The sequence below is a fragment of the Cebidichthys violaceus genome, unplaced genomic scaffold (assembly GCF_023349555.1).
Source record: "Cebidichthys violaceus isolate CVI_PGR_0920_01 unplaced genomic scaffold, fCebVio1.0.p SCAF_42, whole genome shotgun sequence".
In the NCBI taxonomy this organism is placed as follows: Eukaryota; Metazoa; Chordata; class Actinopteri; order Perciformes; family Stichaeidae; genus Cebidichthys; species Cebidichthys violaceus.
This window is the reverse complement of record NW_027176617.1, coordinates 764,697-781,058: the sequence shown is the minus strand read 5'-3', so window position 1 is coordinate 781,058 and position 16,362 is coordinate 764,697. Positions and strand designations below refer to the sequence as shown.

General features: G+C 43.0%; 2 protein-coding genes across 2 annotated transcripts; one reads left to right on the top strand and one right to left on the bottom strand.

Annotated features, from left to right (window-relative positions):
- The first annotated feature begins 211 nt into the window (after positions 1 to 211).
- Positions 212 to 10,006, top strand: stmn2b (stathmin 2b). Its single transcript, XM_068728428.1, has 5 exons — positions 212 to 369; positions 6,076 to 6,171; positions 6,293 to 6,465; positions 7,115 to 7,306; positions 8,268 to 10,006. The coding sequence occupies exons 1-5, from the start codon at positions 351 to 353 to the stop codon at positions 8,325 to 8,327; spliced, it is 540 nt and encodes a 179-aa protein (XP_068584529.1). The 5' UTR covers positions 212 to 350; the 3' UTR covers positions 8,328 to 10,006.
- A 2,582-nt stretch (positions 10,007 to 12,588) lies between these two features.
- Positions 12,589 to 15,434, bottom strand: hey1 (hes-related family bHLH transcription factor with YRPW motif 1). Its single transcript, XM_068728528.1, has 5 exons — positions 15,278 to 15,434; positions 15,052 to 15,127; positions 14,843 to 14,926; positions 14,615 to 14,696; positions 12,589 to 14,299 (listed from the first exon to the last, which is right to left on the bottom strand). Exons 1-5 carry the CDS (start codon positions 15,361 to 15,363, stop codon positions 13,638 to 13,640), a joined length of 990 nt encoding a protein of 329 aa, XP_068584629.1. The 5' UTR covers positions 15,364 to 15,434; the 3' UTR covers positions 12,589 to 13,637.
- Positions 15,435 to 16,362: the final 928 nt, after the last annotated feature.

The window sequence follows — 16,362 nt, the reverse complement described above, 5'->3', positions numbered from 1 at the left end:
ACAATCGCCAATTCATTTTCTGCCCATTGATAAATTGACTAATCTTTGCCTCTAAACATAATATCAGAGTAGTCTATGATCGTATTATCGACATTCTACTGCGTCAATCCATGTTCATAATTGGTACATGTCCTTTATTCTGAAGGGCTAATCAGACCACTTCCGGTTTAGTTCTAGTTATTTCCCGCTGACCTGACGCAGCTCATACCAGACCACCAGGCGCACCGGCAGTCCCGTCTCTGCTGACTCAGTGCCTTACCAGCAGTCCCCTCTCCCCGAGATACCGCATCCAGCAACCGACGCACCTTCCTCTGCTCAACCGGCTCCGACACCACCACCACCGTACAGAAATGGCTAAGACCGCAATCGGTGAGTTTTTGCACATTGACTTTATTTTCTTTTTGTGAGATAGCAGCGTCTTCGCAGGTTTGAGGATGCTGAGATACTGTGGCGACACCCATGGCACAAAAGGATGCTGAGGGTTGGTTGATTAGAGGGAGCGGCCAAACTCCACTGCAAGTCACTCCTTTACAGTGAAGTTGCAAAATTGAAGCAGAATTATTCAGTTTTTCAATCTTTCTTTTAAGAGTATTTTTTTGTGTGGTTATTGCTTGATCCTAAATCCAAATTAGTGGCGATCAATATGAGATTCAGTTTGCAAAATCAGTGACGCATATTTTTTAAATTTCACTTTTAAAGCAAGCGAATGAAAGATAATTAATCCATATCGACACAAGAAAGGCGATTTTTATTTCCTCACACAGCAGCATTTTGTCGATGCCTGCCTGCCGCACCTGACTCAGAGCCGTGCAGCATAATGCAGCGCCAGCGACCCCACCCAACATCTCCGTTCCCTTCATAGCAAGCCAGCCGCTCTCTCCAGGGTGTGAAATGTTTTACCGTGACAAATCTCCTTATGGAAACTGGGCCATCCTACAGTATGTAGCTGTACTGGAAAGCCTGCGCAACCAATTTTGTGGGTGACCGCTAAAAGGCATGAATAAGAGAGAGAGGGAGAGAGAGAGAGAGAGAGAGAGAGAGAGAGAGAGAAAAAGAGAGAGAGAGAGAGAGATGATAAAAAGAGCATCCTTTTCCAGAATTGCTTTGCAGTCCAGGGAAGAATTTACGACTGGCGATGAAAATGAATGTCGTCTCAGGAATTTCAGAACCCAATCCTATTTGGAGGGTTATAGACTGTAAACATGACCTATTATATTGGATAACTGTATTATTATTGAGGCGTTAGTAGTAATGTGACAGTATTTGATAGAAATAAAAAAAATAGATTGCATGGTATGGCAGGTGGTAGGCCTCGTATGTGTGCCATCCTATGGATTTCCACATCAAGGCTTTATATATTTTCTTATTTATGTGTTAATTAGATTATTTGAACATATCACTTTGGGAGGCCTATAAACACCAGACGTGACCTGCAGGCTTTATCGAAAAGAAGCCTATAATCATATCTGACATTAAAGATAGTGTGTTTGCTTTAAGGGGTGCGTATTAAGGCTGAAAAGTGCAAAGTGCGTGTGGCCAGTCTAGGGGATAGTCTGTTTGTTTTCTGCTTGACTAAGCACTTGATGGATGGAGGGGCATGCAGACAGACAGTGGTAAGGGGTCCTGCATGGTGTCTGCGCTGAGGGACACCGGCAATCAAGCCCTGACTGTTATATTTATTCCCCTCTCCTCCTCCTCTTCCTCCTCCTCCTTTTCCTTCCTCCGTGATTCGAGCCGTGGGCAGGCTGGAGGGGATGGGCAGGGAGCAGACACTCTGGGTGAAAGCAGTCATCATGCCAGTCAGCACCCAGCAGGTCATTGAGTTCATGTCGGCTACAGAAACACATGTGGAATTTAATTCTAGCAAAAACACCGTAGGATTCATTTGTCAATAAACAATGACAATTGTAGGATTATAGAAGACAGGATGAATATGTATGTATATATGTGATTGCAGGTTTTTTCCTTCCTTGAAGCTGAGAGCTGTCGATAGAGACATCCTAAAGCCTCTAACAAGATGTATCAACTATCCCACAAACAAACGCGTGCTAACAACCACTTCCGTGTGCATTAAGGCCTCTTAAGCCCTTTTCCTGATCTTATCATGCACACTTGTCATATCCAATTAGGTGTGGTCATTCAGCTGGTTCCCCTATAAATCAATTCCTTTGTGTGCAGAAACAGAGGCTTCTCGGGCATCATCAATTTAAAGCAACTACTCACATCCAAACGCAGCTTCATTTCTCATCTTATCACCCGCATCACTATTGTCTTAATGGTCCATGTGTATAAAGCTCAAAAGACTCCCGGACTCATAATTCATGCTGATTTATCGCCGAGTCTCATCGATCAATGCAGCACACTCCCATTCCTGGTTCAGTAGACTGCTGCTCTTTAAAACGAGGCTGCGAGGAAGAGGTGACATCAATCCAGCGGTGATGGTACGCCATACTCTCATGATTTGTTCATCACTTGTGAAAATCAACATCAGGATGAGACAGTTTAGAGATTTTAGCGTCGTAGTTTGGCAAATTTGATGTTATCCTCAGGTGTTTTAAATGGTAAATTCTGGACGTTACACACAGCTCCCTCTATGGTCTGCACTTTTAATAATGCACTGATCTGGAGCAACTGGTTGATTAATTATTTAATCGATTGACATTTTCTGTATTTATTATTGGAAATTATATAAACCAAAAGATTATTGATCAATTGAAAAATATCCTTATTTGCAGCATTGTGCACTGATTTGGTGGACACAGGGTGTGGCCCATCAGCCCATCCCTCCTACATCAAATTACTTGACTTGCCCTTGATCATCTGGGTGTCGTATAGTTTTATTTAATAGCCAATTTTGCCGTGGTAATATCTTCATAATTTTGTGACTATATTGTTGCTGGGTGGCACAGCTGTAAAGGGCCTGTATATGCCGAACACAGACGCCAAGCCCATATTGCTGCCAGGTTACTGGACCCAGGAAGGCAGTAAACGCTGCGATACACACGGTCACAGTTTGCTCGTAGCCTTGTCAACAGTGTCTTACTTATGTTTCTCACTTTGTGCCTTTTTGCTCAAAGCGACTCTATTGCCAGTTTAATTTTTTAGGATAGGGGTTGGGTATTTAGAAGAGGAAGATGGCAGAGAGGAAGAGTGTGGCAGAGAGAAATAAATGTACCAAACAGAGGTGTGGTGGTTTTTGCTAACGCAGAATTGAAGCTCCCATGAGATGCAGAGAGTGGAGCGATATGTAGACTAAAAAAAGAGAAAATTGGGATTGAGAGGGAGAATACATCAGCAACAGATGAAACGGGGGCTTGGGGATGCAGAAGGTGCTGGGGAAGAGGGATGCTTGCGGGGGAGGACGTACAGTAGATACTGATGATCTACACTCTTTGGCTGATGGATTGGAAGATGCAGTGCAGTTTGCTGGCTGTGTGTCTGTGGTCGGAGCAGGAGGAGCAGCTCTCTGAGAGGATGCAGAGCAGGCTGGTTGAAACCAGCCTGCTGGAGTGGAGTGGGAGCATTGGTGTGGTGTCATGTCTGTCTGAAATGATTTTGACTGACCCAGCATGTCTGAAACTCAGCCGATATCTTTGAACCGACGCTGGTGTTTGGACACTTCCTGCTGTGGAACTTCATTCTGGATCATTTGCCATTTTTATGTGCCTGACCTACTGGGAATGGGCTTATTACTGCAGCGGTTACAGAAGGAAAAGATCTATTCTCACAGGAGAAATACAGAGGCAATTTCATATTTTTGCACAATGGAGAATCTCATATATTTCTGATTAGGATATTAAAAAAAAAAGTGCAGAAGATAGAGAGCTGTTTCAATTTACAGTGAGTGCTTATCTTCCACGAAGCTCTGATAGTCAGATAATAAAACTCAACAAACCAGGATAGAGCTGCAACGATTTGACAAACAATCAAACGATCGACAGAAAATAATTCTGCAACTATTTTGATAATTGATGAATCCCTAGTAAACATTTGATGGTTTGCTGCTTTTCTTTGTTTGATATAATTGTAAATGGAATCGTTCTGGGTTTTGGATTGTTAGTTGTACAAAACAAGACAATCAATGACATCGTTATGAGCTCTGGGAAATTGTGAACGGGACAATTTTTTTATATTTTATAGACCCAACAAAATAGCCAATTCTTTGAGAAAATAATCAGGCCAAAACTAAAAATCTAGATCTAAATGAAAATATTATTGAACACAGAAAATCACCCAGAATGTGACAAACACTGAACAAGAATCTCTGATGATCTGCTCCATGAGCACTTAACTCAAATTACCTGCTCCACTGAATTGTTAACTGCTTGAGTCTTGAGCGGTTAAGTGGGGTTGTGTGTGGGAGAAAATGGCTACTGGGGTCTTATACACCGCACTTAATGAGCCTGTGACAACCCTCCAAAAGCTCTGCCCTCTCCCCCTTTTGTCAGCAGAAATGGTGCAGTCCGCTAATTACAAATGAAAGCGCCATTCACCTGCAGTGGCTGCTTCCATTAGGCTGTCCTCGGGGCAGTTGATGGTGGCTGGAAGTCCCACTGGGAGCTGCCCCCTTTACTGGTCTTTAATCTTCCTGTCTGGGATTCATGTTTATATCAGAAAGGTGTTACCATGACGGTGAAGCAGCCAAACATTTTCTCCATCTTCCTCCAACCTCTCTTTCCTTTCATCTGACAGTTTTGTGTTTCTCTAAAACACCTTTATCTCCATTCCTACTCAACCCCTCTCCTTTTTTAAACCCCTCCCATGCTCCCACCCTCTCACGCTTCCTCCTCAGGGAAGGGGTTAACAAGGCCATGAGAGAGTAGTGAGAGCTACATCTGAGAGTTGATCACATTACGGTGGCGTCTGCCAGTCTGCAGGGCAGAAAGTGAGACGCAGAGACAAGAGGAGGAGAGAGTGAGCAGGGAATATGAGTGAGGAAGAGGATTTGTATTAATCATACTGTACACCATATACCCCACCACGGTGAAGCTCTTTCACAGCGAATCTCATTTTGGGCTATGCTATTGTAGCTCTCTGCAAATCATAAATCAACGTGGCACCCTTCAGCCCTGCAGGACCTGTACTCTGGGTGATGGATTATGTTATATTATGACAGTTGGTATGCAAATCTCCTCCATGGGACAGTGTACCTTGACAGAACACAGCAGCCATGAGCAGAAGCAGAATATTTCACAAGCTGCTGTGCGTTGCAGATATTTTTGCCATTCTCCCTACAGGGACTGCCGCTGAACTCTGGGCTCACATTACAAAGTAGTAGATGCCAATAAATAAATAAAAAATCAAGGTTAGACAAGGTTGGGTGTTCTTCAGTTTTCTGTTTTTTTACCGTCTGCCCTTTGGAGCACTTTGTCCCGCCCTATTGAGCAGAAGCAGGTTGCCAAATACAACCAGTATGATTTGATGCCAGCTTTGCCTCAGTGTTATTAACTTTTTGAACCATAAATGACCCAGGGTTGGACAGTCTTATTGCTGTGTTGTGCTGATAAGCTAAACCCTCAACTATTAGCCTCTATCCACAAGCCACAGACAAAGAAGATAACAAACAACCCAAACGTTATCCCAACATCCATCGTAAAAGCCAAAACACAAACAAAAGAAATTATGGTGTTTTTTGGTGTTAGTCTCAGAACGGCTGGGAGGCAATAGGGCATTGGTCTGACTTTGTTAATGAATAATAATGCATAGCTGATGATGTGTGGGGAATCCTGCGGGGATGGCAGCATCTTGGCTGTTGGGGAAATTAGGCCAAATAAGGACACATCCATCCAGCTCCCCTCGCAGCTCGGTAAAAACAAAAGCCACAAAATGCATCCAAAACCCAGGGCAGCTCGAGCACGAGACATCTTTTGATGAGGTTTTCTTTTTGGAGGACTTGATGAATAATTATTTACATCAAAGACCTCCTGTGGAGGTAGAAGTGGGTTAATGATGTTTCTTCTTTTTGTATGTTAGTAGGCTAATGATATTTTGTGTATGTGCATGTGTGCACTCAGTTTACATACACACAGTCAGTTAACACACAGTCATGTTTCATGTTTCTTGTTTCCTCCGCAGCTTACAAAGAGAAGATGAAGGAGATCTCAGTTCTCTCATTCATCTGCTCTTGTCTGTACCCGGAGACCCCCAAAAACATCATGGGTGACTTTGACGGTACGTGGCAATCAAACAGATTTATATTTCCATCTTCTTTATGAAAAACGTGCTTGAATTAAAATTAAACAAAAGACTGTTTCTGTCTGTCTTTCTTACACGTTAATGCACACACATGCAGACATGGCCATCAAGCCCATTAACAAGCGGGCCTCAGGCCAGGCCTTTGAGGTCATCCTGAAGCCGACCTCTCCTGTGTCTGATGCTGCCCACTGCGTCACCACCCCCCCAAAGAGGGACGTTTCCCTGGAGGACATCCAGAAGAAACTGGAGGCAGCTGAGGAACGGAGGAGAGTAAGGACGTTTCCATTAATTTTCATTGCACCCAGCTGCCACGCATCACTTTGCTTTTATAAGCCACAAAAAGCTTTTTTTGATACCCAAACAAAACCATTTCTGACCCAAAACATGAGAAGAAGTGCTGCTGGTATAGTGATGCTGTAATAACTACTAGACTTCACTTGACATCTAATTTGATGGCTGGATGTTTGGTTTGTCATGGGTCACATTGACCACTGAAAACTCTAATCCAACATTGGCTAATTCATGCATCTCATTGATTTGAATGTCAATTCAGTCAATACAAGCAGCTGGCATATCCAGCAGCCCACCAACAAATCAATCATTAAAATCAATAGCTCAGTTTCACATTGTCTGCATCCCCAAACATCAGATTTCCAATACTGTGGGTCAAACATTCAGTTTATCATTTGTATCACAGTAAATGCCAAGAGAGAATGAAGGTGTCAAGGAGAGAAATTCTCTCACCTCCAGACATTTTTATAGTTAGCATTAATAAGTCTGATTAGTTGCAACAGCGCTGAGTCATGCTTCAATTCTAAGAAAAATCAATCGGGTGGTTTTCAGTAAATGACTGTCTCCCTATCGACCCCTTGCTCTCCGACTCATTTCCCCTCCTGCTGACCGTCTCTCTTCCTTCCAGTCCCAGGAGGCACAGGTACTCCGGGCCCTGGCTGAGAAGCGGGACCACGAGCGTGACGTCCTGCTGAAGGCCATGGAGGAGAACAGCAACTTCAGCCGCATGGCGGAGGAGAAGCTCCAGGTGAAGATGGAGCACATCGAGGAGAACCGGCAGGCTTACCTGGCTGCCATAATGGAGCGCCTGCAGGAGAGGGTGAGGAGCAGAGACGTAGATATGCTTGGGTCATAAATCTGAAAAAAAAAAAAAATCTCTCAATTATTCTGATTATTTGGATTTAACTGTTGAATTATATTATCTGTACAGTACGTTTTATTAATATAAACAGTAAGCTCCTATTTATTTATTTATTTAAAATTAGTGATTTACAGTAAATTTGGGTGCACATTAAAACAAAAAAAAATGTGTCAAATAATGTAAAAACTGGTTGCAAGAAAACAATAGTTAGCGGGGTTCAATCAAAAGCAGCCAACAATGTACACAGGAAGTCAATGTACACAGGAAGTCACTGTAGCATCACAACATAACATTTAGTGATATTCATAAGGTTTAGAGTGAACAGGAAATTTCTGATAAGGCTAATGTAACTGAAGCTTCGAGGTATACAATGTTATTTGTGTCAGCCTTATTCTATTGGCTACCTTTTTTACTCTTCACTATGAACGAGTTATGGGTTAGCAGGCTAACACTAGCTTTGTGGTTGTAGTTGGCTCAGTTAGCTACGGAATAATTACTCCAGGCAGTTACCGGGCTTATAAACTCGATAATAACTATGCAAGAATCAGCTATATTTGTGGTGCAAGTAGTTTTAATTTAATGACGCGTAAATATCCACTTATGTTGCAGCTATAAGTCTGAACTAAGGCAGTGCAACTGATACAACTGGCTCCTGCTGAGGAGTGCGATGAAAGAGTGAGAGGATTTATAACAAGTGACAGGAGAATGATTTTTTTAAAAAGGGTAAGGAGGGCTGATACACTTGATATCCGTAATGGAGCACCTTTCAGAGAAGATTTAGGTCTGATAAAAAAGATATGAAGTAAGCTTTCACTACAAAGGTCAAAGAAGAGGAATGGTGAAGTGAGCAGGAAGTGAATGTCAGGAAAGGCCTGGCTGCAGAGAAAACCATGACACGCTCAATCTGTGTTTTTTCTAGGAGAGGCATGCTCAGGAGGTGCGCCGGAACAAGGAGTTGAGAGAAGAAGTGACAGCGTGAGAAGCCCCAACAGGTTCTACGTCCCACCTCCAATCCCCCCAACCCCAACCACCACCACCTACCCTGAGGAACACCCCTCTCCCCACCTTATCCCACATGTCCCCACCTTCTCCACCCCTCCGCCATACTCCCCCCATACTACTATGAAACTACCACAGCCTGAGACGCCACCCCGAGACAGTGGGAGGTTCAAATGGGGGTGGGGGTGGAAAAAAACAGCAAAAATAATTTAGGCAAAAAAAGAAAAATTAATGTCTCCAACCCACTCTTCCCAAAAAGAATGTTTTTGCCCCGTTTCAAATGAGAAGAAAAAAAATCTAATTGACATGCGACAGTGGGTATTGGTTTTTGTAAATACTTCTTTTTTTGTTATATACAGTACGATACAAGCAGCAAAAGTATTGATTGCAGTGTGCCATTTTTTCTATATAAGTTTCCTCTCTCCTGCTTAAAATATGGATGTAATTATTTGTTAATTTCATGCTTTTGTTTTGTTCATTTCAGCCTGAGAATCATTTCAGGCGTAGGTGTTTGTTGTGAGTTTGCCAGCTAGCTGATGTGTGCTGCGATTGGTTGCGTCGTCACAAGGCCCGCATGCTGGCTCCGTTCCCTCATCCCTGCGAATGGGCACTCATTTGACCTAGCAGATCTGGAAACAGAACTGGATCTGTGTTTGGTTGGAGTGATTTTCCATCCAGAGTTTGCCAATGTTCCAATTAGCGAGGGACATGGGCGGGAGAGTTGCCAGAAGGAACGGGGACAGTTTGCTTTCTTTGGAGACTGCAAGTTGTCGCTGCACATCCACTCCTGTGAGGTAGATGGTGATTGTACCACAGGAGAACACCATAGCATTTAATGAGCCCATCCTCATCCTCCTTCCCTCCGTCTGCGACCTCTTCATCTCTCCACATACGTACATACTGTAGAAGCACTCACTCACACGCTCTCCACATGGGCAGGCATTTAGCCAATCACGGCACAGAGCTCAGGAGGAGCTCGCTAAAATTCTGTCCATTTGGCACCGGAAAGCTTACATAACATCCTTGACCAATGGCGGGCCTCTTATATTCCTCAGCTTACAATCACAAGTTACTGTACTATACAACACAACTGAGGTTAAAGTGCATCTCAAGAACGCTGGAGTGGAAGTTACTGTGAATCTTAAATTGGAGAAAATACAAATAAATTGCAGCTTTCTCCATTTCATAGAGGCTAGAGTAGTGCCCAACATCTCATCAGCTCCTGCTGTAATCATCACACTTCACTCCTAGACACAGTCAGCGCCACCGAAAGGTTGGTACAAGAAAGATATTTAAGCCATAACAGGTACAGTTGCAACAACAATTAAAACAAAGTATTGCCATCTGTAAAGGTGTACATGAGTGTATTAAAGGAATGTCGGTCACACACGCACGGTAGGCCAATAGATGTGCGCGAGTGAGTGTGTGTGTGTGTGTGTTTTGCAGAAATGGCAGGTAGATAACAGAATGTTTGTGCCATGTGATATTGACCCGGTGAAGTAAAACCAACGCCATTACAGTGTGTAACAACATCACAGACAGACGACCCTACCTGCCTCTCTCTTTCTCTCCTCTGTCCATTTGTGTGTATCCCTCCTCTCCACGTATATCTTTGTGAGCAAGCAGTGGTTAATAAAGATTTGGGGTTCAGTGAATGAAGCTGGCTTTGAGAGTGACTTCTTTCAGATACTGTGTTCTGTTCAGTTGTGTTTCCAATGTAGCATTCAGGTAATGCCGCTTGAACAACATATCAGATTAGAACACTGTGTTGAGACACAAATTACCATGTGGATTTTCATTGTATTACAATTAATCAATTATTAATTTGGTCTGTGAATGTCTATAAAATCAGAAAACAATAGAAAATGCCCATAACAATTCCCCTGGTGGGACCAATTCACTCATTCAAATTAGTTTTTTCCAAAGTTTCAATTTCACATATCATGAGTTCACAACGCATGTGAAGTCGATTCAACTTAAAAACCAGTAAGTTTACATTAAGTTAACCCTTTAATGTCCTCACTAAGAAAAAAGCTAGGGACTTTCCATTTTCTATTTCCTTGGGGCAATAATGACAAAAACAATGTTTTTTTTAAACAGACCCCCATACAGATTTTTTAATATAGGTCTCTACCAAATGGATGAGATGGGGCATCATAGTAAAAGTAATATAGAAACCATTTGGCTGTTATTATGCTAGTAATACTGTATGTTAGTATTCAAACACGTTTACATTTTTTACCATGAAGTTAGTAGGATTACCAGTACTAGTACTATGTTCATGTATTTATTCTAGACATTAAGCTACCTTGAAAACATCTCAGAAACTTTTTTTATTTACCCAAAAAATTGTAAATGGATCATCTTAGCATTACTAATTTTATAATTAAAAGACAATTCAACTGTTTGGTCGAACATGTTCATTAATTAATGAATTAAATCAAACTGCTGATTTTTGCATAGATATAATGGAATGACATTAAATGTAGGCTTACACATTAACAACAAAGAATGATCACACTTTTCTTTCGAAGCAAATCATTTAACTTACATTATTCGTTTTACTACCTTGACCATAGAAGCACGTTTTTTTTAGAAAATTCTTAGACTTTATTGTATCAAATCCCATATTTCTGATAACTATGATATATCTAATAAGTATGCTTACCTTTGAAAACTTGACCAAACAAAAGTGCTCATCATGTTTGGAGTGACTTTTGTTATTGCCAACTTCCTGTAAGAGAAGAACTGAGAAGGCTTACTATTCAAAGACACAGTGACATCTAGTGGATTCTTTTAGCGTAACATTCCAAAACAGAGTGGTAGAGATGGCTCAGTCAGGTTGTGTCCAGTTCATCACATTTTTCATGAAGATATAGTGACTCAAAATGTGCTCTACCAAACAGTCGAGCAGAACATTAAAAATCAGTTTATTCCATTAAATTCCTGTACTGAAAACATTGGCAATCTGTTTTAAGATGAGAGAACAAAACATTTTTAAATTAGCAAAATGTTGACAGAGACCAGATATATAAAGGTAAGTTATTCCAATCAGGAGCCCCCAAAAATAAAAGCTTTTGTTTTTGTTACCACCTTTTTTATATACAAAGGGAACTATAGAGAGGAAAAATCAGCTCCACACTGATATGTTTCAACAGCGAACTACTGCTTACAATTTAAAGCATCAATAATGGTTCAATATGCACAATAATGTAACACTTCCAGCATCATATTATTGTCATTCTGCATTACTAGTGCTTTTGGTACTTTAAGTACATTTATTGAAGTATTTTTTAAGCAGTAGTTTTACTTGTAACATATTATGACATTGTGTTATTGCTACTTTCACATAAGAATGAATGTCACTAGCTTTCCCTCTGTCCTCTCCCTGTTCCATGGTCTCAGTTGATGAAGTACCATTTATGACCAGCTGGGGGAGACAAAAGACAAGTTGTCTCATTGACCTTGTGGTTTTGGCTGCAGTGGAGCTTACATCACCACCTGGCTCTGCATCATCCTCAGCCATAAAATAAAAAGGTTAAGGAGAATGACGAGAGGGATCACAGAGGAAAGACAGAGTGTGCATTTTGGAGAAATAGATGAAAGAGCAAGTTTTTTGGCGAGTGAATGAACTTTTGGTGCAACAAGAGAGGTTGACGGCATGCAAGAGCTGAGAACAGAAGGTGCAGCTGGTGCGAGCTGAAACGATGGCAGAGGGACAAAACTGTGTGCACACTTCCTTTCTCGCAGCTTTTCAGTCCCTTTCTTCTTCTCTCCCTTTTGATCCCCCCTGCCCTGTTTCTTTCTTCCCCCTTTTCCCTCCATTCCCCACTCTATGCTCCATTCCTCCTTCCTTTCCTTCTTCAACCTCATCCAACCATCCCTCCCTCCTTCTTTCCTCCTCCTCTAGTTCCCACGGAGCGCATGGGGCCAGCCGGGCTGCTATTGTCCAGGATATCCCCTCCTTGTTAATGGTTTCCTGTGCACACACAGAGGGCCGCTGAGAGAAACAAGCAGCCTCATCTGATAGCAGGCGTCGCCACGTACGGCGCACACACACACACACACACACACACACACACACACACACACACACACATACACACACACACACACACACACACACACACACACACAAACTGTAGGCATCAATAAGCAAACACACAAACATCACATACGCACACATGGACAAACATTAAAATGAACACACACATATAACATGATGCTGATAAGGCCTCAGGTGATTTTACAGAACTCTTTTATTAGAGGGAAGTTGTCATTACCACCAGCGACAACTCTGAAAAGTGGAAAAATCTGATTCGTCAGTGCTTGCTTGTGCTTTGTACAACCATAAAATATACAAACTCAAACAGTGAGGTTTACCAGGAGACACAACAACATCAAGCGGACAGAAGGAAACTGATCTGTTTTGCCTTTTTTTACAGCAAATACAGTGGCAGATAGAAATGAGCTCCCTCTTGATAATTACAGATCAGTAATGCTGCTACTTTGACAAGAAAATAACTAGGTGATAAAAATCAACCAAGCATCAGTTACACAAGAAATCAAAAGGAAATGTGGAACAGCTGGTAGACACTGGTGAAACATATGTGAAGCCTTAAATTTACTGTAGAGAGGAAACATAACTTAGGGAAGCGAGCCTCAACAATGGGGCACCATATGAACCTCAGAGGTTGTGGGTAAATCACGTTTATTTCAACCAAGCTGGTAGCTAAATTATGTTCCCAGTATTTTGTCAAACAAACACCTGGTTTCGGTTATTCCACCCCATAAAATGCTGTAAAAAGGGGGTGACGCTCCACCACTTCAAGTTCTCCTTTCACACTCCCCCTCTCTGTATGTAACCAGGGCACCAACACTGGGTGCTTCAGCACAGAGGGAAAACAAAGGGGCGCGGGGGGGGGGCAGTTTCAGGCAGGAACTTGACGGGCGGCGACTGGTTGACCATCTGGAAAAGCCATTCCTGATAGGCTGACAACAGTGGGTGAAACTTCTAAAGGGGTGGGCAGGAACAGATATCAGTCACAATAAATCACTCTTGCTTTTTAGACGTGATCCCCTTCCTCACTGTTTTTCTCCTCTGTACAAAACACAATACATTAGCAATAAAGGTAAAAATCCTATATCTAGGTGTACCCCTCTGTGGGATGTCAACGTCATAGAAAAAAAATAGCATTTTCTTAGCTGTGAAAATAAAAAAAAGTCTTGTCCTTGAAAGTCCAGCTCAGCTTGAGTCTTTGAGTAGACTGAGATGAGTTTTTCATCTCAGTCAGAAAGCTCCTATCTCCATTCCCCAGGGTCTGTAGGGTTTGCCCACACTGGACGTGGGGATTGGGGCGCTGATGGCGGGGGAGATGATGGGGAAGGCACTGAAGGGGAAGGGGAACGCCGAGAGGGAGGAGAGGAGAGGAGGGGAGAGCTTGGACGCTGATGAGGAGACCAGGGCCGGGTGTGGTACGCTGGCGGGAGCCGCAGTGGTGGGGGGAACCCGGATCGGGCCTTGATCTGAGTGGGGGGTGGCACTGCCGCTGCGCCTGCCTGGGACGTGAGTCTCTGCGACCGACGAGGAGGATGAAGAAGAAGAGGATGAGGAGGAAGAGGCGGATGTAGATGAAAGGGGAGTTTGGGGGCTGCTGGTGGTGCTGCGGGTTAAAGCTGCCAACGGTGCCCCCTGCTGGTGCTGGAGGAGGAGGGGGTGCGTCAGGTGGGCGGGAGGGGATCCGAACGCAGAGCCCCACGCCAGGTGACTCAGGCCAGAGTGAGCCTCTCTTTGACTGGCGTAGTTGTTGAGGTGGGAGACCAGGCGGATCCGCAGAGGGTCCGCGCTGTCCAAGCCTTCGATTATGCTCAGATATCGGGCCGTCTCAGCCAGGCACTCCCTGAAACCCAGACCACGGTAGTCCATAGCCAGGGCATGGGCGTCAAAATAACCTGAGGGGCGAAGAAGAAGAAGACAGAAGATTAGTTGAAAAAAAAGTCACCTGAGCTGCAACAAAACGAGTTAGTCCAGATCTGAGGGATCTTTGTCTGACATGAATCGATGTGCCGCTGGCTTTAAGAGTGTGAAAGTGTAAATAATCAGTCACAACCAGACAGACTAGTTGAAGTTTTTCTTCTAAAGAAATGATAACCAAGGGAGCACAAAAGCATTCCACATCCAGTTTGCCCTCTAACGCATATGGTTGTGATTCTTCAACACGCGAAAGGTGTTTTTCCGTCACAATGAATGAAAAAACCCAGACATACCTTTGCCTCCAGCAGCGTGAAGCATCTTTAGATGGTCAACAGTCATCTGCAAAATCTCTGCTTTCTCCAGTTTGGCTGAGCCCTTCAATGCGAGGGAGATACAAAAAGAGGAGCCAATTAGATGTAAATAATAATTCAACAGAGCATACATTTACACGGTGGTTTCATATCAAAATGCGTGTGTATATGTGTATTCGTGATATTAAAGGAGTGTCGCCTGCTGCTTACCTGTTTCTCAAAGGCGCTGGGAACCAGCCTGCGGAGCTCGCTGAGGCTGTTGTTGATCCGGTCACGGCGCCGTTTCTCAATTATCTGAAGAAAGACAAAACTTTGGTTATTTTCAGTATTGTGCATATGACAAAAAATTATGGACATCGTGCACAATGTTTCCAACTGCACAAACGGGTTTTTCTTTAAAAAATAAAAAATGTACTTACTCCTCGACGCCTTTTCCTCGCCTGCACCTGAGTTGATGTTGTTGGAGACATGGACCCGAGAGGAGAGCTCATGTTCCTTAAAAGAGACCAAACAGAGAGGATCAATCAAAATCCCATTGATTTTTTTTTTACTTAATTCTTAAATATTTAAGCTAGTTTACCATCTGGGCTACACATTCATCTAAACCACATTGTAAGATAAACCAGACTTTAGAGCCAAACTTACCCATTCTCATCCGCGCTCTCCTTCTCCACCTCAATAGTCTCATCCAACTCGCTGTCCGAGGAGCTGAAATCGTGATTCCTCTTCATCTTGATTCGTCCACAATAGTCCTTCTGTGTTCCTGTTGTGTCTTCCAGACGTGCGTCTGAACCAAGTTAGCCCGGAGAGTCTCCGTTTGAAGCGCTCAGCTTTCCCACGGTGTCATTTCAACGCTGCTGCCGGCCAGCAGGGGCGGGGCCCCAGGACAAACCGGCCAATCACAAAGCGGCCATGGGTTTGAGTGACAGCGCAGTTGGCCCAAGCGCATCCCAGTGCGCTTTGCCAAGTCAGAGAGGATAAAACAGGTAAAGACATCTCACTCTGTGGGTGTTACTGGAGGCTGTGGAAGTTAAAAGATTACTGTGTTGGTGAGTTCTGGCCTCAAGTCTCTTATCATGAAAACACCAAAACTATTCCTGCCATCCACATCTAAATATGTTGAGAAGTTTAAATGCAAAAAGACAACTGTAGTTAAGTTCTTAGGTTATGAATACATCTTAAAACTTCCCATATTGAACAGATATCGTGGTCTGAAAAGATCTATTTCTGAGCACCTCTTTCCCAGCGTGGTTTAAATTTTAAGATTAAGTTTGTTTTCAGACAAACAGCAGTTAGACATTTCTTTCTTTGGAGCCACCGAGCATTGTTTCATGAGCAAATTCTCGTTTGAAACGGACCTTTGAAGTCGAGCTAATGGCTTTCCGTGAGCAGCTGTTTTACAACGACCATCTTTGAAGTCTGTCATTATTTGCAAATACTTTTTTTCTCTCTAACTCAAATAGAGTCCAACTAACACAAATGCGACGTATGCATGGTAGCATGTGTTGTTGATGTAGTCTATTGGTCCTGCACATACTGCCCACTGTATGGAAGCCATGTCTGTATTTGGGTAAGTCAAGCCGATTTATCTGTATACACTATCGCAAATTATCTTATAGTGTAATTAATAGTGTATAGTGTAAAACAATTTCCTCCTTCCACGTGTAATCTTGGCCTTGCCGTGTTCTTGAAAAGTGACGCTTAAAGGGTTTCTGCGACACTAGACGTTG

Coding starts and splice junctions, on each gene's coding strand:
- stmn2b (XM_068728428.1), top strand. Junction 6,172..6,292: donor CATCATGGGTGACTTTGACG/GTACGTGGCAAT, acceptor ACACACATGCAG/ACATGGCCATCAAGCCCATT. Junction 6,466..7,114: donor CAGCTGAGGAACGGAGGAGA/GTAAGGACGTTT, acceptor TCTTCCTTCCAG/TCCCAGGAGGCACAGGTACT.
- hey1 (XM_068728528.1), bottom strand. CDS start 15,363: ATGAAGAGGAATCACGATTTCAGCTCCTCGGACAGCGAGTTGGATGAG. Junction 14,927..15,051: donor CGAGGAAAAGGCGTCGAGGA/GTAAGTACATTT, acceptor GTCTTTCTTCAG/ATAATTGAGAAACGGCGCCG. Junction 14,300..14,614: donor TCACGCTGCTGGAGGCAAAG/GTATGTCTGGGT, acceptor TTCGCCCCTCAG/GTTATTTTGACGCCCATGCC.